The 25,762-nt window shown below is 35.4% G+C and overlaps 1 protein-coding gene across 3 annotated transcripts in view; it reads right to left on the bottom strand.

The window, feature by feature from the left end:
- DIAPH2 (diaphanous related formin 2) overlaps nucleotides 1-25,762 on the bottom strand; it is a 248,629-nt gene that overhangs the window by 141,984 nt on the left and 80,883 nt on the right. For all 3 annotated transcript variants that reach the window (XM_032982709.2, XM_032982710.2, XM_032982711.2), the window contains 4 exons: nucleotides 25,184-25,285; nucleotides 23,622-23,716; nucleotides 18,371-18,472; nucleotides 6,809-7,048 (listed from right to left, as the gene is read on the bottom strand). In XM_032982709.2, coding sequence (XP_032838600.2) covers nucleotides 6,809-7,048; nucleotides 18,371-18,472; nucleotides 23,622-23,716; nucleotides 25,184-25,285 — 539 coding nt within the window. The remainder of the gene's footprint in view (nucleotides 1-6,808; nucleotides 7,049-18,370; nucleotides 18,473-23,621; nucleotides 23,717-25,183; nucleotides 25,286-25,762) is intronic.

The raw sequence follows: 25,762 nt of genomic DNA, 5'->3' as shown, positions 1-25,762 counted from the left end.
GCTACAACATACACAACAAATGAAAACAAGGATTTATTTAAGAAGAATAAATAAATGTGTGTGCAAAACGTGCTATTTGTTTTCTCATTCTCTAAATCACTAGAAGTTCTAATTCTATAATCCTCATGACAGGCTTGCCATCGATGTTCAATTTAATTCAGGCCTTTCAGCTTTAAGGATTACCCTGTTAAGAATAAATGAGTGCAGTTGAAAAACAAGCTTTTAAAAATATAAGGTATTTAGGCAATTAAGAATGCAATTTAATTCATACCGACTCAGCGATTAAAGACTAAACAATGCTCAGTAATGGCATATAGTTAAAAGGTTTTAATCTGTTACGTACATAGAAGTTTCTCCACCTTGAAAAAAAAATTGTAGATTTAGTGGCTAAACATCTGCATGGTAAAAAGAAATTGCATTTCAATTTGTCTCTGAATAAGAACTATGGGATTTGCAGTCTTTGATCTCTCTGACATCATCAAGTGGATAAAGCATTTTTTTTTCTAAATGGACAAAATTATTTTGCCTTCAGATTATAAAAGCAACATGTTTTGTTACCAATAGTAACATCATATTGACAAGAGTGAATATTAGCACCTGCTGAGTTGTTTAAAACTGAAGTAAAAACAGTCATTCAGGTCTTAAAAAAATGTGCCAAATTCACTTCTTCGGCCCAATCAAGAAACACATCTCAGCTACATTCATATTTTCAATAGCTAATAGACACAAAATGGGTAACATGTAACTCTGTTTGATCTTAAGAATCAATACATATACTTCAAAAATCAAGTTCTAAGCCTACTAATACAATGAGAAGTTAAGGAAAAAACATGGGTTTTGAGTGTAGTTTAGCAGATACTATTTAAATATGAGAACAGAAATCAAAGGTAGGAACTGGAATTGTAACAGCAGCATGGTTGTGCCTTTACATTCTCTGTATTCACAGAGTATACGTGTATTCAGGGTAAATTTTTTGTTGCCTCTCTTTATTCTTGGGTAGAATTTAACATTTTTTGCTTCATGGTACCTTATTTGATACTGGAAGGTTGCTATAGGTCCCCTGCAAAATCTCTGTTTCTCTGGGCTGGACAAGCCCAGTTCCATCAGCCTTTCCTTTGCAAGAGAAAGGCTGATGGAAAAGAAAAGGTGGACTGGACATAGGGTTACATTTTTAGAAGCAGTTATAATTTCCTTGCTAGTGACCTAGGTATGTTAAACAAAAAACAAAACTAAATAAAACAGGTTAAAACCAGCATTTTGCTTCCTGCCTAATCAACATATGTACTGGAACACAAGTTTGTGAATCCTAAAAATCCCTGCCGTTCAAATGTTTTTGCATTATGCCCTCTGTATTTTTATCCTTTCAATTTTCAAAGCATTACCTTAATAGGGAAGTCATAACAGTTCCCTGAGACTTGGTAAACCAACGAAACTCATCAACAGTAACAGAATTCACTATCTGGAATACAAATAATTGCCTTACTTCTACATCTTTAGTAGTGTTAACGCACTGGAACATAAAAGCTTTTACAGAGCAGCGTCTGTATAAATGGCATTTGCAAAACATTAACATGTGTCATCGACTTCAGGTTTTCCAAACATACTTATTTTTAAAAAAAGACACTCACACTGTGGTGTTAAAATTTTCAAATACAGGTTTTGATTCTATGGCCTTTCGTTATCTGAGAGACAGAACTTGGGAATAACAGATTTAGGAAGGTAAAATAAAATCAGAAGATCAGTGTACGCTACAGAAAGCAGCTTCCAGTTGGATGTTGAAGCATCCATTTGAGTGGTCAATAGTATCAGACTCAGTGTTTGGGAAAGGATTAAAGACTAACATATACAGAGCATAAATGCTCACAAAGCACTCAGTCAAATCAAGTAATATACAATGTTGAAGTCTAGAGCTCAGAAGTAACATCAATATATCAAAAATTTCCCTTTACATTAGTATCTTGGTAAAGCATTTAAAACATGCAAATCATACCATAACCCACTTCCAGATTTTTATTTTGTTTTCTACCAGTACTTTTGGATTAAGTTGTCAGGTGTGAGGGATAAAAATGACAGCCAATGTAATGAAAAATTTCTGTATGTTTTAACTACCACTAAAGTGACATTTGATTATTACAGCTATTTAAAAAAAGCTTTCTATTGGTTTTTATGACATATGTAACTTTCCATATCCTAGAAATCTTTTCCACCTTAACAGAAAAGGGGCTGGTAGATAACTAATAAATGTACGCTAGTCAGTAATATTAAAACTAGATAAACAGCTTGTCTTGTACTATTTGCGCTACGAACAAGAAGCAACATAATATTACCTATTACAGAAAATACAGACTGATCCAGCTGGAATACTACAAAAGCTTTATTAAAAGAGGCAAGCTTCCTGTTAGTCTTTACATTAATTCACCGTAAAAACAACAGAAGTTCTACCCTGCATATGCCTAAAGCAAACCTCTTTTCATTCAATTAAATTTCTGTCTAGCATAACTTTATAGAATTATGAGGGTTCTCCTGTCTTTGATAAGAGGTAGTAACTGCAGCAAGAGGGGTTCAAAACAGCAATTGGTTCATTAGTACATATTAACCAAATGCAAGCACCAGGTGAAAAGATTTACCTTTACTAAATTACTACACCAGCCTCCCTGAACTTTACCACTTCTTCTGCTATATTTGTATTTTCACATAGCACTTAACACCTAGGCAATCATGAAAGCTCTAGGGCATACATCAGAATAGCTGCTCCTGCTTGCCAGTCTTGATACAGTGCATAAATTCTAATGTTCATCTCTCTTATTGGAACAAAATTAAGTTCTCTGCTTTCTGCCAAAGTTTGTTTACAAGTCATTTTGTTCTTCAGCAACATCATGCACTGCAATATAAGATCCAGAGAGATAATCTGTTCTTAAGGACTTGCAATTACTACACAGGCATTAGCTTTTTAGCTATGACCAGACAGGTTTGAATTCATGCTTACTTTTATTATCTTTATAAAGTTTTAATAAACTCATTACACAGTAACGGATTTCTGAGTATGAAATAATTATTCTTAAAATAGAACTGATTATTTTAAAGTAACTAACATTTATTTCGGATCAATACTCACTTTTTTTCAGATCATATAACCTAAGTACTACATCTACTAAACAGACAATTAATTGTAAGGTTGTTCAAGAATGGGGGGGGGGGGGGGAAATAAAATAAAATGAGGTTTTATTGAAAAATGGATTCATCACATTATGATACCTCATCATTAAAACTCTATGTATATACTGAACATAGAAATATGTGCACATAGACATGTGTTCTACCTTGCTGGCAGCTGGCTCAAAAAATAATCAAAAGCTCTTATCATGGGCAGAAAGTCCACTGACATTAAAAAGAATATCACTGATCTAAAAAGGAAAAAAAAAAAAAAAAAAAGAAAAAACCCCACAATCTAAAAACTAACAAGCACCAAGCCTTTAAAAACCATTGATTGAATTATGCACTGGTTTGATTCCTCTTATCCTAATATGTTTTCTGGTTATTTTTCTGAGACTTAAATCCTTGTCTTTAGGCAAAACATCAACCCACAGTAAAGAACAGCTGAAAACTAACATGAGTCACAATTAGCAAGATTAGAAATTCTGTACACGTAACAGCTGGAATCCTTCCAGAACAAGAATATTCTGAAGATAATAGTGTTGTATAACTCATATCTTACTTTGTCCCATCAAATATCTTTCATGGAGAGTCACCAAAAAATTAGACAAAGAAACGACCAACTTTTTAAAACATTAAGACAGATGGTCTTGTTTGATTTTAAAACTCCTATTGAAGCAGTTCTTACTTTAGGCAACTAATGTTTAAAATTGGTAAGCAATTCATCTCCTCATTCTAAAGTTGCTGGGGAGGTGAGTTGCAAGTTTCATGGCAAGCAAAACAAGAATTAGGATATAAAGTTTCCTTGGCACGGTATAGTTGTGTTCTACTCCAACAGTGTACCCGACATTATGGAACAGTGACTTCTAAATTGTAACATCCTATTGCTTATAATGGTTTCATACATGAAAACAGCACACAAAATATTTCACAAAATACTAATATAAGTTAGTAATTTTTATGCTTTACAATGCAAAATAAGGGATTCTCAATTCCTCTACACAAGCTTGAAGACTGAAATACATTCCCGGGGAGACAAAATGAAGACACCTGAAAATTATTCAAGGAAGACTTCTAATATGGTAATAGAGCCTCCTCGAATTACCACCACACCAAAAAAAAAAAAAAAAAAAAAAAAGCTGTTAGATGTCACTTATTTCCCTTACTGCTTTCTTCAGCCAAGGAATATAAATTAGAAATTTAACTTCACAGCAAGATTTCAGTCAACAGGACAATACACTCATCACCCTACCATGCTTACACATACACAAGTTTTAATTTTCACAGTGAAGGATAATTATTGACCAACAATCATAAATTTTAAGACTGCTTGAATAATGTAATAAAGCTGGTAAGTGGCTGTAAACAGATACTAAACCTGGTGCTTATAAAAGATATTGACACCTCATATAGTTTAATATTTTGTACTGTTCACAACAGTTAACAAAGGCCTATCAGACTGTAGTATTAACTGATAACACAAAGGCAATAAAGTCATCTTACTATTTTGGGTGGAAAATGGGAGGGCAGAATTTGAAACCTATTAAACAAAGGAACCAAATGCAATTACCCACTGAAAATAATCAATGCATAAAAAATCCAAATATAGATTTGGAATCTTAACAGTAATTTTTAAATAAGTCCATTGCGAATACTGTGTAAACACCTCTTAATTATAAAATTAAACATCAATGGAGTAGAATGTTACTTCTCTAAATGATACTAAAGCATAAGTACAGGTTCAAAACCATTTGAGAAAAGAATAACTCTTGCAAAAGAACATTATTATACTAATCAAATTCTAATTAGAATGGCAAATACATAAAGCAATGAAAATTAGAGCTTTATATAGAAAAAAATATCTTTTAACTGGAGTAATAAACAAATTTAAATTACAGACAATGTACATGTCACACTGTCAGAGAAACTTATCTACACTTCCATTAACTTGAATGACTTGTTCTGAGTTGGGACCTTTAGAGTGATAATTCACAAGGTCTAATCAATATGTAGAGCTATTAACGATACAATTTAATGTCTAGATTTTGGTAACACCTTTTTTGCTCCAACCTCCAACATTGTCTGATTATTTCATTTTTAGACATCACCTTATAAAAAGAAAGGTACCTAGTACCTAAATGCAACGGCACATTCAACATTTTATTACAAAGAATATATAAGTATTTTCTCTAAATCTCACAAGGGAGGGAAAAAAAAAATAACACAACACTTCCCTCAGAAATATCTATCTTGAAAACAAGAAAAAAACTTAACAAATAGATTTTGCTTTTGAGGGCAAGGCTGAATTAAATAGTCATAGATTTTTGTCTCATTTTAAATAGAGTTTTGCTGTAAGCACAGATAGCTATGGCTCAGCAATTATTCAGTTCAGCAGAGAACAATTTGCAGGATTAGTCAATCTACATTAGCTGTGTCAACATCTGTGGGATTTGCATTGACAGCAATTCATAAATCTATCACCTGGAGTGCAAGAATACTTTCTCCAATCTATGCTATGCTAGAGTACCATTCATGCACAGTCATTATTTCCCCTCCCCCTCATTAACAAGTCATTCTCTACTTAAAACATTAATTTCCCTTTAGATTCCATTACTACTAAAACTAAAATGCAGCACTAGATCTATGAAAAAAATCCTTCAACTTGTCTACTCTTTAAGAAAAGCTATTAAAGAATGAAAGTTTTTCTCAGGTCATGGTTTTTATTTTATAAGAAATTAGCAATATCTTTGCATTAAACTACATCAATCAGAGTATTTATCTACTGAAATATATCACATCACACTTGCTGTGTATTTGAAATATTATCTTCCCCCCCAAGGTTAAATTTTCTTGAGGTAGTCATCAGACTTCCTCATGGTATCAAAGAAAGGGACTTGAAACCTGGATCCTTTTACTAGACCAAGCAAAAAATAACTGAAAAATTCCCCTGGAAGATTTATGTTAACTTTTTCTTGTTTAACCTGCTTCAAATATTGCATCCCTTTATTTTAAAAGTACTTTACAAACTGACACTGCCAAATTCAGACTAATGTCCTACACACATTTTACCATATAAACAAACAAGCACTGTACATTAAATTCCGACTGCTATCAATTCTGAAGTTCTTGTTGTATCACATATTTTGCCACCACAATGAAAGTTAAACTTAGGTTAACAATGTTCATCTTTAATCTCAAATTCTTATTTCTATGACATTGCTTGAGGGATAACTGGGTAGAAGATGGAAAGAAAGAGGAGTAGCTAGAGCTATTTAACATGTTCAGGGCTCTATGCATGTTCTACTGACAAGAAGTAGTTGAACAAATCAAGCAGTTGAACAAATGGCATTTGAACAAATTGGTAGTTGAACAAATTTAGATTAAAAAAAAAAAAAAGCTGTTCTACTTGTATAGTCCAGAAAGACTCAGAACAGACTTAGAATTAAACTGCCTTAAACCACCACTGCACTGAGAAAGACAGCTACAGTAGGGGACCATCCTAGAAATGCTTACTCTGTATTTGTCTATCTGTTATTAATAATGGAAGTACAGTCAGTAAATTACATTGATTGAATATTTTCCCTGTTCAGGGTACTTCCTCATTTGTCATGAATTTCATGAATCTGCACTTTAAAGTTTTATAGCCTCATCTTACCTTGCAAAGAAAGCTGATGTTAAAACCAAGAGACTGTGCGTTTCTGGAGCCAGAGTTCATGTAGTTTCCAAGGAACAGCACTAACTCTAAAAGCTTACTAAAGCTTTCACTCTTCTTCAGCTCTTCACAAGCCATTGTAACCGCCATAATGTCAGGTTTGATATTGTTTACATGCTCTTCAAACATAAGCCTGAAAAGGATCCCATCGAGTCGTGACCGCAACATTTTCACTGAGCTCATCTACAAAACAAGAAACATTAAATCAGAACATAAAAAGCCAAAAGCTTATTTATGCAAAACAGTTTATATTAAAAAGCAATATTGTGCAGCCAGCAACACTACAGTTTCTGTATGTTTTCATTGCCTATCTTGTATTTCCAGGAATCCATACCTGCCCACAGGTATTTTTCCACAAACCATACACTTTGCCTGAAAAAAATTCAGTGAAGCAACATACTGAATATGAGAGTGTGCTTTGTGCTACCACACCACTTAACTTGTCAGTTCCAAACTCACTGGCAATAAATGCACACTGCCAAAACCCTTTCTCCCAGCAAAGGAAATGTAAGCCTGATCTACCAGTTAACAAGAACCAAAGATCAGCCTGAAAGTACACATGGCAAATATTTCATCACATCTCAAGTGAAGTTATCCTTGAACTCTGATTTACCAGTTTCCTAAAACCAAGCTTCCCAGTTTTTCTTACAACAATCTCTGAAGTGCATGTGCTGATACCAGCACAAATGCAAACAGCTACACTTCAGTCTGATTAAGCTTAAGAATTATACTTTCCATTTTTAGACTCTCTACTGAGCTGACGCACAGCTCTCAACTTGATCTTGGTCACTGGAAGAGCAATAGGGAAGAGACACAATGTGTTAGAGACCCCTGTGGAAGGACATGGGAATATCTAAGTGAGTTTGAGACACAGGAGGTCAAGCTTCACCTGTCAGATATTTATATAAAGCCAGGTCACATGAGTACTACTGTTCCTGAAATATTTTCTGCCGTTATACTGATGTGAGCTGTTAATTGGTATATTTACAGATTACATCAGTGCTACATCTAACAAGGCCTTTTTTTTTTTGTCATTTTTAATTAAAGTGAAACTCAAAATGTTTTTTTTTTTAAGTTATTTTCTACACTTACCGCAAGTTATAAATAAATAATATGAATCCTAACAGTATTGATAGTTACTAAATAAAGTCAAAGGTATTTTAAGGATACACTATGGTATATATTTGATCCTAAAACTTTTCAAGTTCACACCATCAGAAAGCCCCAATCTGTGTATTCCAAAGAATAATCAGATTCAGGAGGTGGGCCAAAGAGGTTTTAGCTGAAATTCATGACAGTAAGTTTCATATAAGGAACAATATACTTAGAGATACTAAAGCAAGGATATACTTTCATGTCTGATCCCATGACATCATACTTTATAGAGAACATGCTGCCTGCTTTTCAACCTCTTCTGTTTTTGTCCTTTCAAACAGTTTTGTAAAACTACTGTCCAAGATACTATCACCTTTATGTTTCAGATACTTTGCAAAAGATAGTATAGGACTAATTCCTTCCTGATCTGATAAAAATAAGGGAGGTTATAAATCACAGCATTGTAACATGTTAAATGACAGAAATACTGAAAAGTATCTACAACAGTGATTCATTAGTTTAAATTCCCAAGACCAATTTCATTAGCCTAGCTACCAAAATATGTCCATGTCTTCATATTTTGCACAGTGATCAATAACATTTTGTCCCACTTAGCAGCAGACTATAATTTGTAAGAGATATTTAAAAATACGTTGAGAATTTTTAATCCACTTAAAAATTTTCATTTAAATGCAAGAATGATTACCTTCCAAATCTAACTCCTAATCTTAATTAACAGAATACAGAAAGATTTCTCCCCCAGTGTATCCACTATCAGTAGTGTTCCTGAAGCATTCTGTCCCCCTGAAAGAAAAGTTTTGTAATGTGACAAATCACAGATCTTGACTATCAAAACAGAAAGATTTTTATGTGCTTATGTCTGTTGCCCAAAGCTTTACCATGGCATTGTGAGGAACCATGATTTTTCTCCTGGTGTTATTTACCAGACAGCTGCCAGAAGCAGCAGCAATAACTTTCACAGGAAAGACTTGGGTGGCCTGAATAATGATGAATTCATACTAAATGAACATAAATATGAAGGCACTCCAGATGGCCTCGAACAATCCATATGATCAGACTGGAACAAGGAAAAGGAAAGGATCAGAAAAGAAGCGTTTCAGCATAACTTGCAATCTTTTTTATACATCTTCATTGTCACAAATTTTTCTGTGAGCCTCCATAAGCCAACATCATGCAAAGTCTTGAAACATTATTCTTCTAATCATTCTGTATTTCACAAATATCATACTGAAAACATCTGCCTTGAAAAGATCTACCTTCAGTGAGCTGCAGTAGATGGAAATAAAATTAATCACATAATTTGCTTTAACTTTTGTAGAAAAATCTCCAATTACTGTTTTTACTCATAACGGAAAAAAAAGTTGTAAAAAGCTTTAGATCCTGAAAACGACTGCAACAAAACATGTATAAGCCAACAGAACAGTGCGGCTTAAATATTTGTGAAGAATAATCCTTTAAAACACTTCAGCCAATTTGTAGTTACTTTCTATTTTTAATGCTGTTAAGTGTCATGAAACACTGATCATTTATTTACTTTGCAGGGTAGTTTGACTACCAAACCAGCAGTAAGTTTGAATTTCATCTGCTGATCTGCACAGTATTTTAAAAGTATCTTGACAATTTCCTAAGAGCTGTTTCAGGTGAGTTGTTTCCTTATCATTCAAAACATGTTTATAGACATAATACTCTTTTTGTATCTGTCGTGGTTTAGGCCTGGTCAGCAGCCAACCACAATGCAGCACCTCTCTCTCCCTTCCCCTCCGGCAATGAGAAGGGACAGAGAGCCAGGCTTGGGATTTGAGGTAGGACTGGGATGGGGAAAAATTCCCCTTTATGATCACGAGCAAAAGGCAGACTCGTTAGGGGAAGAAAAAAAAGAACATACATTTATTACAGACACTAACAACACATAACAGAGTAGGACAGTGAGAAGCATTGCCACATCTTGAGAACACCTTCCCCCCACCCCTCCCTTCTTCCCGGGCTCAGTTCTGCTCCCTATATCTCTACCTCCTCCCCCAGTGGCGCAGGGGTAGGGAATGGGGGGTGCAGTCAGGGCTGCCACTTTCTTCATCTTCGGTGAGGGGAGTGTCCGGAACTTGTTCCTCCTGCTCCATCGTGGTCCCCCTCTCACAGGAGACAGTCCTCCACAAACTTTCTCCGACATGAATTCCTCCCATGGGCCGCAGCGTTCCCCGCACTGCTCCGTCATGGGTCACTAACTTCCTCCGACTGGATTCCCTGCCACGGCTGCAGCCCTTCCCGTGCTGCTCCAGCGTGGGACACCCCCACATGCTGCAATCCTCCCAGCGCTGAATTACAGCAGCGGGGCTACCTTTTCCCATGAGACCCCGGCCTTCTTTGGGCACAGAACCTTGATCATGCAAGCAGAAGCCACAGGCCATAAATCAATGTCTGCTCCACCGTAGATCTCCATGGGTGGCAGGGTAGGCCGCCCTGCCGTCTCCCCACAGGATACAGGGGGGACTCTGCTCTGGCACACCTCCCCCCTCCTTTCTTCCTCCGTTCCTCCACTGACCTTGGTGTTCACGCAGCTGCACCAACTCCTCCTCACAAGTCCGACTACCCGTCACCACGTCCCTTCTTAAATACGTTATCGCAGAGGTGCAGCCGATTGGCTCAATTTCCCAAACAGAAGTGGAGCTGACGTGGAGCTGGGGGAGCTTCGAGAAGCTTCTCACAGGGGGCCGCCCCGATAGCCCCCTCCCCTGCCACCAAAAAACTCCACCATTCACTCAACCCAGGACAGTATCAATAGAAGATGACTACAAATGCTATTTTATTTCTTCATTCACTGCCCTGCCCTGCTTTATCTTTCATATGCATATTTCTAAATACACATGTTCAATGGCTGATAAACACACTGAACTTAAAGGAATCTTCTGAAACTAAGTCAGGTGCAAAGATTATATTCACTCAGAAAAAGGTCAAACCTTTTAGCATTCTAAAAAATTAGTGTCAAAGGCATATAGGAAATAACACGTTCAAACAGGTGCATGTAACAGCAGCCATTAGCTTCTACCATGAACAGTTAAAGAAGCAAGAAAATGGGTATTTCTTTTCCAGCTAACTGTGAACACTGGACTGCATGTCACTATTTCCCCTTCTGAGCTTTCATAAAGGTCTTGTCTGAATTCTCCACCTAATCAAGTTCTTTATTCAGTTCTTTATTACCATCATTCAATTCTCAAACCCTGTATTAAAATTAGGATCAAAGGTTATTGATGAAATGCAAAAAGCACAATTAAATTTGCCTCACTTCCTAAGGTAAAAACCTGACATACCTATAATACAAATTTGCCAAATTACTAAGACAACTTACTCAGCCTCTTACCTGTAAGTTACCTTTTTTTTTTCCTACCAATGTTCTAGAAAGATTAGTTCTTCAGCAGCTCCAGAAATTACAATGAGACAAAACAAGTGGCAAATTAATTAAAATGACTGAATGACTCTAAACCAGTGCAGATGCAATAAACTTGTACAACTCTTCCCACTCCATCTACCTCCCAGCAAAGACTGCTCACAACAACTAATCCTGATTAAACAGCAAAAAAAGGGTCACAGAATCTGCAAGCATGTACAACTACTCAGTGAACTTATTCTCTTGCATTAACAATGAAATTACTGATAATCCAGTTCTTAAAAGCTGAGGGAAAGTTTTGCATTCACTAGAAACCAGCAAAACCCTCCCACTTTACCAGAACACACACCAGAAACAGAATTCTTTGGTTAGTTCTAGTCAGCTCTTCTGTTGGTTCACTAAGAGTTATTAACTAAAATTTGCACAATATAATTTTGGGGTGTTCTTTTTAAAAGTGGCAATGTTGTTCTTAGCTTGACTTTAGAATTCACAGTAGATGGTAAAGCTTTTTGAGTTTAAATAACACTAACACTGCAAAAGATTTTATTTTTCTTTCAGCCTGTCCTCTAAGTTGACAGGAAATGGTTGGTAGTTGCACTTCACAGCATAGATGAGACAAATGCTTTTATAATACTTAAACAACTGGCACTGAAATTGAAAGCCTTACCAAAGTTTCAGCTGTTCCCATGTCATAAAAAAAATTAACTCTTAAACACAAGTTTTATATTTAAAAATCAGAGAACATTCTGCCTAGCTTATTTAATGCTAAATAACTGGTTTAGTTAAGCTATTTTTCTTGCTCTACTTCAACATCAACGGAAACTTTTTTTTGTACAAAGTTGTGGCGTCTTTTTTGATCCCAGGATATAACATCAATAACAGTTCCAATGACTAATTTGAATATATAACTGATTTTACCATTTCATCTAAACGAAAATACAGTTCTAACTTTCATTTACATATCAGCTGAATATTAAGTTAATCGGTCTCTTTTTAGTTAATCACTTACTAAGTATGGGTTTTGTACACAAATTTTAAACAACTTATTCCAATCTTTCTTAAATTTGATGGGTACAGTGATTATCCAATTAATATCTCTTAACAATTAAGATACCTAAATTTACATACAAATAAGGGTACACATTTTAAATATTACATATGATGGTCCTTCTAGCTTATTCTGTTCCTAAACATATTCTTCTTAACATCAAGGTTAAGATGATTATTAATGCAAAACTCTAAAATTAATCTGACACATAGCAAAAAAGGACTCCAGTCAAGTAAAGAGCTTAAGTTCATGTGCGTTTCTTGCACTTTGATGGATTGTTCAATTAAATAAAAATCAGACGCAAAATCAGCATTTTAATAGCATTAACGCAGTTAGGGGTCTCTAAAAATATGACAGAATCACTACCCATAAGGAAATATAATATATTTTTATTAAACCAGATGGTAAAGTTGAATAAGCAAACAAATTTCAGGAAACTTACTCCCTTCATAAGGGAAACATCACCACTTGGAGATGTTCGATTAAGCAGTTTTTTTTCTAATTAATGTTCCATTAAATAATTTAAAATTATTTCTCAATTTTTTGTTCTCAGTCATTCCTCGAAAGAATGTATCAACAAAAAATTATGACTATATTAGTACTGTTGGAAAATAACGATACTTTTATGACTTTTTCAAGGGAAAAAACAAGGACCATTTAGTTTCAATGAAATAGTAATCAGAAATCAGATAAATGCATGATTCCCAGGTACGTAAGACAACCAATAGAGATGATACAGTTTCCCAGGTGACATTCCTTTTTAGTTGTATAATTTCCTGGGAAAGAAACTGCCAGCAGAAAAGGAAGGGAGGGAGGGAGGGAGGGAGGGAGGGAGGGAGGGAGGGAGGGAGGGAGGGAGGGAGGGAGGGAGGGAGGGAGGGAGGGAGGGAGGGAGGGAGGGAGGGAGGGAGGGAGGGAGGGAGGGAGGGAGGGAGGGAGGGAGGGAGGGAGGGAGGGAGGGAGGGAGACAGAAAGACAGAAAGACAGAAAGACAGAAAGACAGAAAGACAGAAAGACAGAAAGACAGAAAGACAGAAAGACAGAAAGACAGAAAGACAGAAAGACAGAAAGACAGAAAGACAGAAAGACAGAAAGACAGAAAGACAGAAAGACAGAAAGACAGAAAGACAGAAAGACAGACAGACAGACAGACAGACAGACAGACAGACAGACAGACAGACAGACAGACAGACAGACAGACAGACAGACAGACAGAAAGACAGACAGAAAGACAGACAGAAAGACAGACAGAAAGACAGACAGAAAGACAGACAGAAAGACAGACAGAAAGACAGACAGAAAGACAGACAGAAAGACAGACAGAAAGACAGAAAGACAGACAGAAAGACAGAAAGACAGACAGAAAGACAGAAAGAAAGAAAGAAAGAAAGACAGAAAGAAAGAAAGACAGAAAGAAAGAAAGACAGAAAGAAAGACAGAAAGAAAGACAGAAAGAAAGACAGAAAGACAGAAAGACAGAAAGACAGAAAGACAGAAAGACAGAAAGACAGAAAGACAGAAAGACAGAAAGACAGAAAGACAGAAAGACAGAAAGACAGAAAGACAGAAAGAAAGAAAGAAAGAAAGAAAGAAAGAAAGAAAGAAAGAAAGAAAGAAAGAAAGAAAGAAAGAAAGAAAGAAAGAAAGAAAGAAAGAAAGAAAGAAAGAAAGAAAGAAAGAAAGAAAGACTACTACATAAAAAGGATAAAAAAAGATTAATTACTAGACCTAACTGATAAGCATGTGAAAAAAAGAAAAAAAAAAAAAAACAACAAAAAACCAAACACAAAAAAACCCCACACAAACAAAAATGCCAAGCTATCTAACAGCAGCAAAAACCCAAGGCTACCACCCTCTGTTCAAGTGGATTTCAGATCTCCCTCAGCAAAACATAAATTGACATGAATTTAAACTCTGGTGAAAAGCATACTAACAACACTTACTACCTACACATACTTGCTACATGCTACTCGTTCACTGGTGACTTCATTACATGCTTCTGTTTTACCACTACATCAAGACAAAGCAGAAGAACTGTTCCTTCTAACCTGTGGTCTTCTGAATTGAAGGTAAAGAATCTGCCAATATGAGAACAAAAACATTCTCCAAGTGTTTTCATATACTTAAGTTTTGTACTATCTCAGTACTTTACATCTGATGACAGAAAACTTAGTTCTTGTACTGTCATTTATACTGACTGTGCAGCCAATTTATATATAAACAGTTAAACTAGAGCATCGGTTACATCCTTGCACTTACCAAATCCATGTACCCATCCAACCAAGACGAAGTTAAATGTGTGGTAAAGAAATAGACTTATTTTTTGCAGCTTTTCTTGACTTTACAAAAAAATATTTCCACTGTCCTGGATCAGTCTTTTGATATCTATAATAATTACATCTTAAATTTATTTTCAGTCTTTCATTTCCAGCAGCACATTAGCATATACCCAAAATTAAAAGGCCATTAGTCAACTACAACCAAATTAGTGCAAAATGCAAAACCTGATCCTGCCTGCCCTATGCCCCGCCAAAATTTCAGACTAGGTGATTAATGAAGTTGCAAGCATTAATGAATCTCTCTTACAATACCTTATGCACAGAGGTGAAACTGGGCAAATAATTTTATCTTAAAAAAAAACAGCCAGCATATCACCTCTGGATATGTGGTCAGATATAGTTATCCTGGTTCTTATAAACTGTATGCTTCTATGTAAGAGTAGGCAAAGCACAGAAACCTTGGCAATAACAAAATAAACTTTGACAAAGCTGTACTGGGTCTTGGTAGGATGCATGAACTGTTCTTCATAGCGGCCTGGGTACTGCTGTGTTTTAGACTCAAGACCAAAACACCACTGCGAGCACCCTCACGCTTCAGCCACCGCTGAACAGCGTTTGCTCCCTGTCGAGGCCTTCTCCACCCTGCACACGCCAGGGCACAGACTGGGGGTGTGCAGGATGCTGGGGTGGGACACAACCAGCCGCACGACCTGAACTACCCAAAAAGCGATCCCATGCCGCACCATGTCATGCTCCGTCATGAAACGTGGCGGGGGCTTAGATAGGTTTGCCATCTTTTGCTCAGGAACTGCCTCCACATCAGTCGACACATGAGAGATGGTGAATGACAGCCTTTGTTTTAATCCTCTGCCTTTGTCTTCTCTCTTCTTCTCCTTCACTTCTTAAATTATTTTTATCTCAACCCATGAGTTTTCTCACTTTGGCTCTTCTTTTCTTCTTCCCCCATCCAGCTAGGGATGGGAAGGGGAAGTGAGTAAATGTCTCTGCAGCGCTTAGCTGCCTACCAGAGTTAATTCACAAGACTTGGTTTTTTTCTGAATACCTGCTCTTGACTCTTACCAGTTTCTACCTACAGGAAAGGTAAGAGAAGGTGGGGTACCAGAGGATCCTTGAAGGCGTATGCTGATAGGACAAGAAGCGAAATACAAGACGGTGTTGAGGAAATTCCTACTGTATGTAAGGAAAACATCATTGACCACGAAGGTGCCTGAATATTGAATGCAGTGCCACTGTCATAACTTTCCACAGCAGACAGGTAATTTACTACTACCCACCACAGAGCAGCACTATGGGAGGATGCAGATAAACATTATACTAATCCAAAAATATATAAAAGCTATAGAGAACAATGTAGTAAAAATGAATGGGAAGAAAGACTGAAACAGAAAAGGCAAGGTAGGTATGATGTTTATAAAAGAAATGTGTGGCAGAAGGAGGGATCTAGATGAGAAAGGATCTAAATTATAAATATCAGGGATGAAACATAAGGAACGTAGAACAATAATATGGAGGAATGCCTACAGAGTCATTTAAATCAAGGCCATCATGCACAATTTTCTGAATTTCTTAACTTCTTTTAAATAGTTAACTGAACAGAATTCACAGACATGAGTCTTTGTTTGTCCTAATGCCTCCACCTTGTTTGTTTCCATAGGCACAATTTCAGATATTCCCCTTGCACAAAATCTAAGTAATTTCCTACTTTGTTTTGCATCATTTATGTAGGAGGGAAATAAGGAAATAATCATTTGGTTTATCAGCCACTTCCTGGCATCCTTTGCTCATTGCCTTTTCAAAAATAGGCAGGAAAGAGAAAGCAGGCAAGGCAATTGGTCTGGCCTGCCTTCATTCCCAGGGATCAAAAGCCCATCTTGTTGTAGGGCTGGAGGTACCACTGTCATCTCATCACACTGTTTTAGTCACTCTGAAGGTGTGCGTTACATGACAAAGACAGAACAAAGTATTCTTCTAGTGCTTTTAAACAGATTGGTTTATATTCATACACATATATATGTAATCATATAAAGTATAGAATATATGGCTATGATATATACCAGTATATATCCATATATATACGTTTTCAAGTATAACTAAATGACATTATGAAATACTCTACTATAATTATATTTTATATATTTTGCATGTCAAGTCCTTCAAGAAAAATACCAAGTATTTATGGATATTTTCAGATTGTTACTGAACAAAAAATAGATGGTAAAATTTTACTACTGAAGACCTTGCAATAAGAATAACCAATGTATCAACAAAATTCCTCATCTTTGTTTCAAAATAAAATGGTTTTGGAACTTTACGCTGTTTCTTAAAAAAATAAATTCAATAGCCTAAATTTTTTCCAAAACAACTCATTGATATCTTTCATTTTCTAAATCCTCTAAAACATCTCATTAGGTCAAATAATGTTTTGTTACTCCCCCAGCCACCCAGTCAGCTCTCCTCCCCGCCCCAATCACTACAAGGGCACATCTGAAGCCAAATTATGCTCAAATCAGAGCTTTTTCGTAAAAAACTGTTTTCACTCTTTCATTTTAAGAGACCTCTATTTCTGATATAATACGTTTTAATACACATAACACCATAAAAATCCACCAAGAGCAAACCTAACTCCTGTGGAGTTCGGGATGAATTTTAAACACATTACAGAGGTGATCATCATCATCATTATAATCATTTGGACTGACATAATGAAATGAAAACAGGAACAGATTTGCCTAAGGTCCTCCCAGGTCTTGGGAAGACCTCAAACAGAAGGAGAATCTTCCATGTCCTAGCTTAGTACTTGGTGTCATACAATCAACTACCAGCATCTATTAGGGTAATTATGCACACGTTATAATTTCCTGGGGAGACAGATAATAGCCATATATGTGTATATATACATATACGTACACACACGTATATACTTTTGTATATATGTACATATGTACATGCATACGTATATGTACATATATGTGTATGTATGTGCATTTATAAAGGTATTTTTATATGTATTCATATACATTTTATATATTTACATATACTTGTAAATATGTATTCAGATGTATGTATTTACATTATATATATGCATACCATGTATAAATATTTGTGTATAAAATGTATACACACACATACAACTATGTGCGTATACACATAAAACATACAGATACACACATACTTTTCTTTAAAAAAAATAAAAAAGAAAACCAAACACAATGAATAAAACATGAAATGAGATATTATTGGTATATTAACTCTTTCATCTGTTTACAGTTTTTCATACAGAAGAATAAATTTACCAGAGTTGTCAATGCCATTGAGTTAACGGGTCTTTTATGAACTCTTGGAATTTTAACTACATGAACCTAGAGTGTTCTTCATAACTGTTTAATACAACATACAAGGCAGGACAGACAGACAAAAGATTTGGTCTGGCATAAAAGTTCCTGTTGCTCTTAACTGCATACCATAATTCCTTCCAGAAATATACCTAATATGTAATTACAGCCATTTTTAGATTATTACTCATCAATAAATAGATGGTAACATTTTCCTACTGCAGGACTTGCAAAAATACTAGCCAAAATAATTTAAACCTCAAATTTTTCTTTTTAATCTATTTAACAACACAGAACTCTCCAATTAATTATTGAACTAATACATACCACAACTCCAAATTGTTCTGGCTCAGCAAGATCATTATATTCATCCTTTAATTCAGCTAAGGCATTGAGTTCTTTCTGCTCAGGAAGATTCTTCACTAGATTCTAAAATAAACAAGGCATTATATTAATTTTGTTATATTAAACTTGATGAAATCGTAAAATAACATGCTTAAAATACCACAACATGGAAATGCATGAGGAAATTATGGAAAGCTTATTTTATTTATGGAGCTTTACCACTACATAAACATCAAATCAAGCCAGTAATTATTTAATACAGACATCAGCACCTCTGTTACAGTCTCTAAATTGAAGAATGCCTTCTCAGTATTAAGAAGTTAGACAAAACTCCTTGCTTGTCAACCTGAAGAATTATGCTCTATTGACAATCTTTTTTTCCCCTCGTGATTACATCTTGCTCATTAAATATTAATCAAGAAATAACCAGTCTGGGTAAAGCAAGACATAGCTCCCTAAAAAACCCCACATCTTTAGACATTCAAAATAGCTGTGCACAAACTTTACTTGAAAACACCTTACACAAAAAAAGAGCAACATCTCAAAATTGTACAGATCTTCTGGATGGCAAATATACTGCAACTCAGCAAGAAGTAGAACTTGCTTTAAATCTTATCCATATCCCCAAAGCTGTATGATTTATGGTATGATCTTAGCTTCTCAAAATACAGATATGCTAAATATAGAAAATCTTTATATTAAGGCTGAAGAATACTTTGGTTTAGGAGATACTCAGTAAAGGTTTATTATTTTAGTAAAGATAAAGTAATGTGTTACAGTTTAAAAAAAAAAAAAGTTTTGATACTTTCTGCAACACTAGTCAGAAGTAAAACATTTCAGAATGTGTGCCTTGAACTTGCTTAGTTATTAGGACATAAGTTCTCTTTCCCTCCCATCAGAAAAGGTGCATTCCCATAAGATATGATTAAAATAGAAGGGGTGTGCACACTGACAATATCAGACAACCAATAATGACTGTTTGGGTTTATGTCACAAGAAGACTTCGATATAAAAAAAAAAAAAAGTTATGTGCCTTTTAAAATCGGAAAAGCAACAAGTGTCAAAGAACCATAGTTTTTCCAGATATTAAAAAATTTAATCAGAGAAAACCCATACTATTAGAGGTACAGATGTCTTATTTTTAGAACATACCAATCTTATTACCACTCTTGCAGTATTCTTATTCATTAGGAGAATTTGATTACTGATCACTCTGTCAGGCTTGATGAAGTAGGCATTAAGGTACAACTTTCAGAAAGGCATCAGTCTAATTTGTCATATTTGCAAGTGATAGCTAACTAATTCTCCAAGCTGAAGAAATCAAACATTCAGCCATCTTAAGAAAAAATAAAGATGACAAGCAGTCTCCTACAAAACATCCCCATTACAGACAGAAAGATTTTCACAGTTACACTGAGAAGCTACTGTCTCAGCAAGCCAAGTTCAATATACTTGACAGAGATAAGCATCAGATTCACTTTGATGGCATACAATGAAACTATAGCATCATGCTTAAACCTAAGCATGCTTCCTTTCCTATTAACCAAAACCCATGTCCCTCAAATTTCTACATCAAAAAAAATAAGGATCTGTAAAACATTCTTGCTCATTTGATTTACTGTTTAATGCTGGTAAAGATCAAAGACCTGAACTAACTAAAGAATGTAATTTTTTTTAACCTATTTTCATTAGGTAGACTTTTTACCAAATGCCATCATCACAAATTTTATACTATTTGTCAGAAACTTGTATTTCATTACACATTAATAAACTTACTGTAAGACATTATTTTTTCCATCAGTGTAGTGAAGTACTTACTACTAATACTGTCTTTTTTTTTTTTAGCTATGCAACCAAAGTCTGTTAGCATGCTTGATCATTTCTTTTTCCTCATTCACACACCTTTACGATCTAACGCTAACAGATCAACTCCTTTTACCCTCAGCTTCTCAGAAGGAGAGTTTGTCTCTGCTAGCACTGTAGCTCCCGATATATGACTGTGTGCATGTTTAAATATGTTGACTTTCATTAATTTTATTGAATAACTGAAAATGAAGCTAAATCATTCAGTGATCACATACTCAAATTCTTGTCAGTACTTTAGGAAACAGAGTTTCATAATGTATTCATGATGACATGGGTTTAAACAAAAAGGGTGTACACAAAGATAAAAAGAAGCAGAAATCTAAGGATGACATTAAGAGGCTGAAACTATCACTCACTACTCACTGTCACAGTGCCCTGAATTCTGCTAAACTTGGTGTTTGACAACTGTCTGTTTACAAGACCTTACTCTGTCAAAGACACACTGGAAATTGAGAATATTTTTTCCTTGAGTGTTTTGCTCAAGGAAGAAGTACAACAGTACATAGTCTAACATGTACTCCAACTGATTAATCCAATTAATTTTAGTAAGTATTCCCACATACCTTCAAAAAGCAGCAAGGACTTGAGAAGCATAACTGAAAAAGCACTTATCTATATGCTCAATTATGCTATACCCATTTAGCTTTCATGACTGTGATACTTAGAACAATGAAGTTTCTACTTGTGCATTTTCACAAAGTACAAGTTCTGCTAATCATGAAAGAAAGCAAGGCTTGCTTTCTAAAATTTTTCCCACCAGTAGCATCAAAAACTGCTAAACTGGTAAATTAGTTAATAACTCAGTCAGAAGATTAGAATAAAAATAAACCAGAATAGCCTGAATATGAACTAGATAATACAGCCCATTTACCCCAATACATTTGTGGGAGTATCTTTAGAAACACAGAGGGAATTTCTTCTGCATTGCCAGCTAAATCTCCTTGCTATGAGAAGCAACTCTGCCATACCACTCCCTTCAGAAATGGGCCAATCTCCAAAGTCTCAGTTTTCTGAAGATTATAGGCAGCTGAGTTTCTACAGTTGCACTCATGATGAATTTATATACATTTATTCTGGTATTAACATTGCTTTTTACTTATGCAACTTCATTTGTCTCCCCAATGCTTATGTACATCACTCTTCTCCCCATATAGTTATAACTTAGTCATATGCCCTCTCAGTTATTTATATTTCTAATCTAATCAAGCCAATCTTTTCTAGCTTCCTTCTGTAGACTGTTTCTCTATCCTTCAATCATCTTAAGTAGTTTTTCAGTTCAGCTTCTTCATTTTAAATTCCTTTTTCTTAAATGTACTGAGTATTTCAGATAAGGTCTTCAGTGCATTATTCAAAAGCATAACAGTTATCCTCTCTACTGGAAATACTTGACCTGATACACCTTGCAGTCACATGTTTTTTTATGGTATACTGGGTCTGGCTGGGATGAACTTAATCATCTTCCTAGCAGCCCATGTGGTGCTGTTCTGACTTGTGACCAAAGCGGTGTTGGTAACACAGCAGTGTTTTAGCCACTACTGAGCAGTGCTTGTGCATCTTGCAGGCCTTCTCTGTTTCTCCTTCTGCAAGCAGGCCGGGGGGGGTGGAACAGGACAGGAGGGGCCAATCTGCACCCCCAGCCTTGACTGGGAGAGGGCTTAGCTGCTCCTCATACAGCTACGCCACAGCGGTAGCCACACTTGTCCTGCTGAGCACAGACTCGCTATTACTTCTCCTTTTTAAAATTAACAGGGACGATCATGACCTTATACTTCAGCATAATGTATTACAACCTATTTCTATTAATCTAGGTCTCAAGATACCTCTACATTGGTTGCAGAGATAACTATACCAAAATGAAACCATTCTGCATCTGAGGTACTCACGGTGGGTTTTTTCCTCCCTGTTGATTTTTGATTTCACTAATCCTGTAGGCTTCTCAATCAACTGATCTCATATCCCTGATCAATAAACATAAACTTAGGACTTCTTACTTATTTCTAAAGACTATGCATCATGTGCATAAGCTTTTGAGAGAAGATATACTCAGTGGTCAAAAAATATTATTTTAGCAATGAACTGTGTATTAGAAATGGTGATTGATTTCATGCCCACATGGCCTGGAGCAGGACACCACCGTGAAACACAACAATTAAAGATGGAAATAGTTTCCCATCAATTAGGAACTTCCAAACACATCAGTTTAGGTAGTATAAATCTCAGAATATGAAACTCTAAGAAAAAAATAACAGAACATAAATGCTGTTAAGACCAGTAGTTTGAGGTCTATGAGAAAATAGCAGCCCTTCCTTTAGAGACTCAAGAAAGCAAAACTCTAGACATGTAGGAAGTCCTCGGTGACAAGAAAAATTGCAGCTAAAGGACAAGCAATTTTCATTTGATGAACTTAATTCCATTTACATGGTATGTTTTCCAACATAGTGATTTTATTAAAAAACATTCATGTTCAAATTTAAAAATGTTATGAATTACATAACTAACAATGAAAACATCAGGCAACTCAGTTCAGCCCCGCGTCCCTGGAATAAGCACTTTCCAGGTCCATGAAAGAAAGAAGAAATCAGTTTAGAAAACCGGGGGGTGGGGGGGGTGTGTGTGTAATGTGACGGGGTGCAAGCAGGAGACAGAAGAACAAAAGGATAAACTGAGGCCCAGTATGTTAGCTGGATACTGAATCTGTGTATGATATTAAAATTTACCAATTCAACACCAGTATCGCTGGTGTGCTACATTTGTATATCAGTTTAGGTTTGCATGTTTCTCTGTTGCACTCTGTCACTCCCCAGAGATCATGAGAGGCAGCGTACACACTTGCTCTCCTACTGTGAGGATATCAGAAGGGAGTGTAAAGAAGCTGTATTCCATACTTTCTTCTCTCCAGCTGAGAGATTTGGGACTCAAAATAAGACCAAAACAGCTAGAGAGCAGCTTTAATTTTACAGAAAATTTTTTTGGGTTGTAGCAGTATCCTGAAACATTCAGGTAGTTTCATATATCAGTAGTGACAAACAGAGTTGCTTCCGCAAAAAGCCTGATGAAACCTTATGATCCGCCCGCCTGTATCTGGTAAACGCTTGCCTTCGAAACTGAAAAAATAGAATTATCAGCGTCTTCCTTTTGAAAGGGAAACTTCATAAAGTGAAAGATTCAAAAGCACTTTTGTTAGACAGTTTTACTGCTATATGTGACCATATTCAAAAGTAGAAACGAAATAAACAAAACAGTAAACACAACTAATACATTTGTAGCTGATATCCAGGAAACTACACTATTCTTACTCTTGAATTCTTATACCTTTACAGCATTTTTATGTAGAAAACAAGATAACAACAGAGATATTTTCACTTACCTGAATCAAGGATTCACTCAGCTTCTCTTCATCAACCTCTAAAATGATATTTTTTATTTCTTCATAAGGCAAACGGAAAGAACCCAAAAATATTGCTGAAATTCAGTAATAAATAGAATCAAAAAGATTGATATAAGAAGGTAAAGAATTTCTAGCAACTGAAAAATCATATCTTGATCCAATTAAGAATTCTCAATTTACAGTTGAATAAACAGGAATCCAAGTCATAATTAAGAACTTTTCTATATAAAACAAACACTAGATGAGGCACTTTTAGAATGAATTTCATTTTTAAGAAATTAAATGATGTCACTTTTAACTGTTTAATCAGCCTCTGTTGCTCCCTAGCAGCGTTACTTATCTCTAGAAATAAAGTCCTATTTTTATGAATGGCAACATCTGCATTACTACTTAAACAGACTTATGCAACCACTGGAAGATTTCATCTATTATTTTTGCTTTCATAACCATGTCTAAATAGCTATAGTGCATTTATATTTGGCTTAATTATATTTAAATGACAGGCTAGAAAAAATTCTATGCCAAAAGGATAATGAAGACCTGGGCAAAGACAAAAAAAAATTACCCTAACTCCCACTTTTTAGGGTAACTAAACTTATACAAGAGACAATATATATTGTATAACCATCAAAGATGGAGTTGTCAAATCGATTTGATCTCAGGATGTTATAACATCTCAATAGAGCCCCATTCAATAAACTACAAAGTAGTCCAAACACAAATGGATTAGCATACCATTTTAATAAAGTGCTGTATATTCACAACCTAACTACTATGGCTGATTTACCTGCATCCATATTTTCAAAACCTGCAGTTTTATATCACTTCTGTCATAGTTCATTTTCTGCTTAAGAAAACGTACTCATGGATGTGGCAATAAACAATGTACAGATCTGGTTTTGCATACTTCATGTGCCACAGGCATAGTTGGACTAGTGACATTTTATTGTATTTCTAATTCAAATAAGAAAACTACTACTCTTAATGACTGTTTTCCTTCTATAATTAGAGGAAGCAAGTGGAAAAAAAAAAAAAGAGGTGGGGCTGTTTTCCTTACAGTTTATAGTAGGAGTATGTGCACCTAACTTACCTTACTTTTGAATATTTTTCTCTTTAGAAGTCTAACCTCCCCATCAAGCTCTATTTCTCCATTGCTTTAACCAGACAGAACTATTAGGAATGACCTCAATCCCACCCCACAAAACCTACCAACAGAGTGCATTCTTTGAACCAGTGATTATAGTTTAATTATACTTTCCATCTAAAGCAATTACTGAAAGAACCAACTTCTTGTTAACAAAAAAAAAGTTCATTAACATTTAAGTCTAACCATTTTTCCACGTTACTTATTTAAGTTTCCAAGTTGTATAGTGAATTCAAATCATACATATGTAAAACACTTCTGAACTTAACACTCATGTTCCCATAAGGCAGCTTTTAGAAAAACAATACTGCACATGCAAACAAAAAAGAACATTTAAAAGCAGTTGTGTGTGTGCATACTAACTAGATATTCAACTAATACGTTTCACATCACTTACACAAATTTTGTGCGGTTTTTCCATCCAAAATTCTTAATTCTTTAATCCTTTTCTTTGACTGAACTGCTTTCTTTTCTTCTGATTCTTCTACTGCCTTTTTAGCTGGAAATAATGTATTTATTAAATTCTGAATCATTATTACAACTGTTCAGTCTTAACCGACAAATAGCAACTCAGCTAGAAAGCCATAATAATGCACCTATTAGAATCAGTTCAAGGGAAAAGGAATGCACTGTCTCAAAAGCATTGTAAAATACCCACAGAAACAAAGCAAATTCACAAAATTAGGAGAAACATGAAATGAAAATGTTAGTATGACAATGACTAATTTTCCCAAGCACTATCAAATTATATTTATACATTTTAACCCACAAAATTTGTTCTTTGCAGCTCCAGTTTATTCTGAGCACTTTTAAAAATACAGTGATTTGGTGTTACCTCAAAGCACGTGAGTGCCCTCTGTTGAAATATTAATAACTCAAATACCATTTTAAGTTCTGCATCCAAAACCAATCAGATAAATCATTTGAGATTTATTACACTACACAAAGGTTGGGTTTCACTAATTATTTATGTTGT

This window comes from Tyto alba, unplaced genomic scaffold, assembly GCF_018691265.1.
Source record: "Tyto alba isolate M040663 unplaced genomic scaffold, T.alba_DEE_v4.0 Super-Scaffold_5, whole genome shotgun sequence".
In the NCBI taxonomy this organism is placed as follows: domain Eukaryota; kingdom Metazoa; phylum Chordata; class Aves; order Strigiformes; family Tytonidae; genus Tyto; species Tyto alba.
Note: the sequence above shows the minus strand (reverse complement) of the source record. Positions and strands in the feature narration are given on the sequence as shown.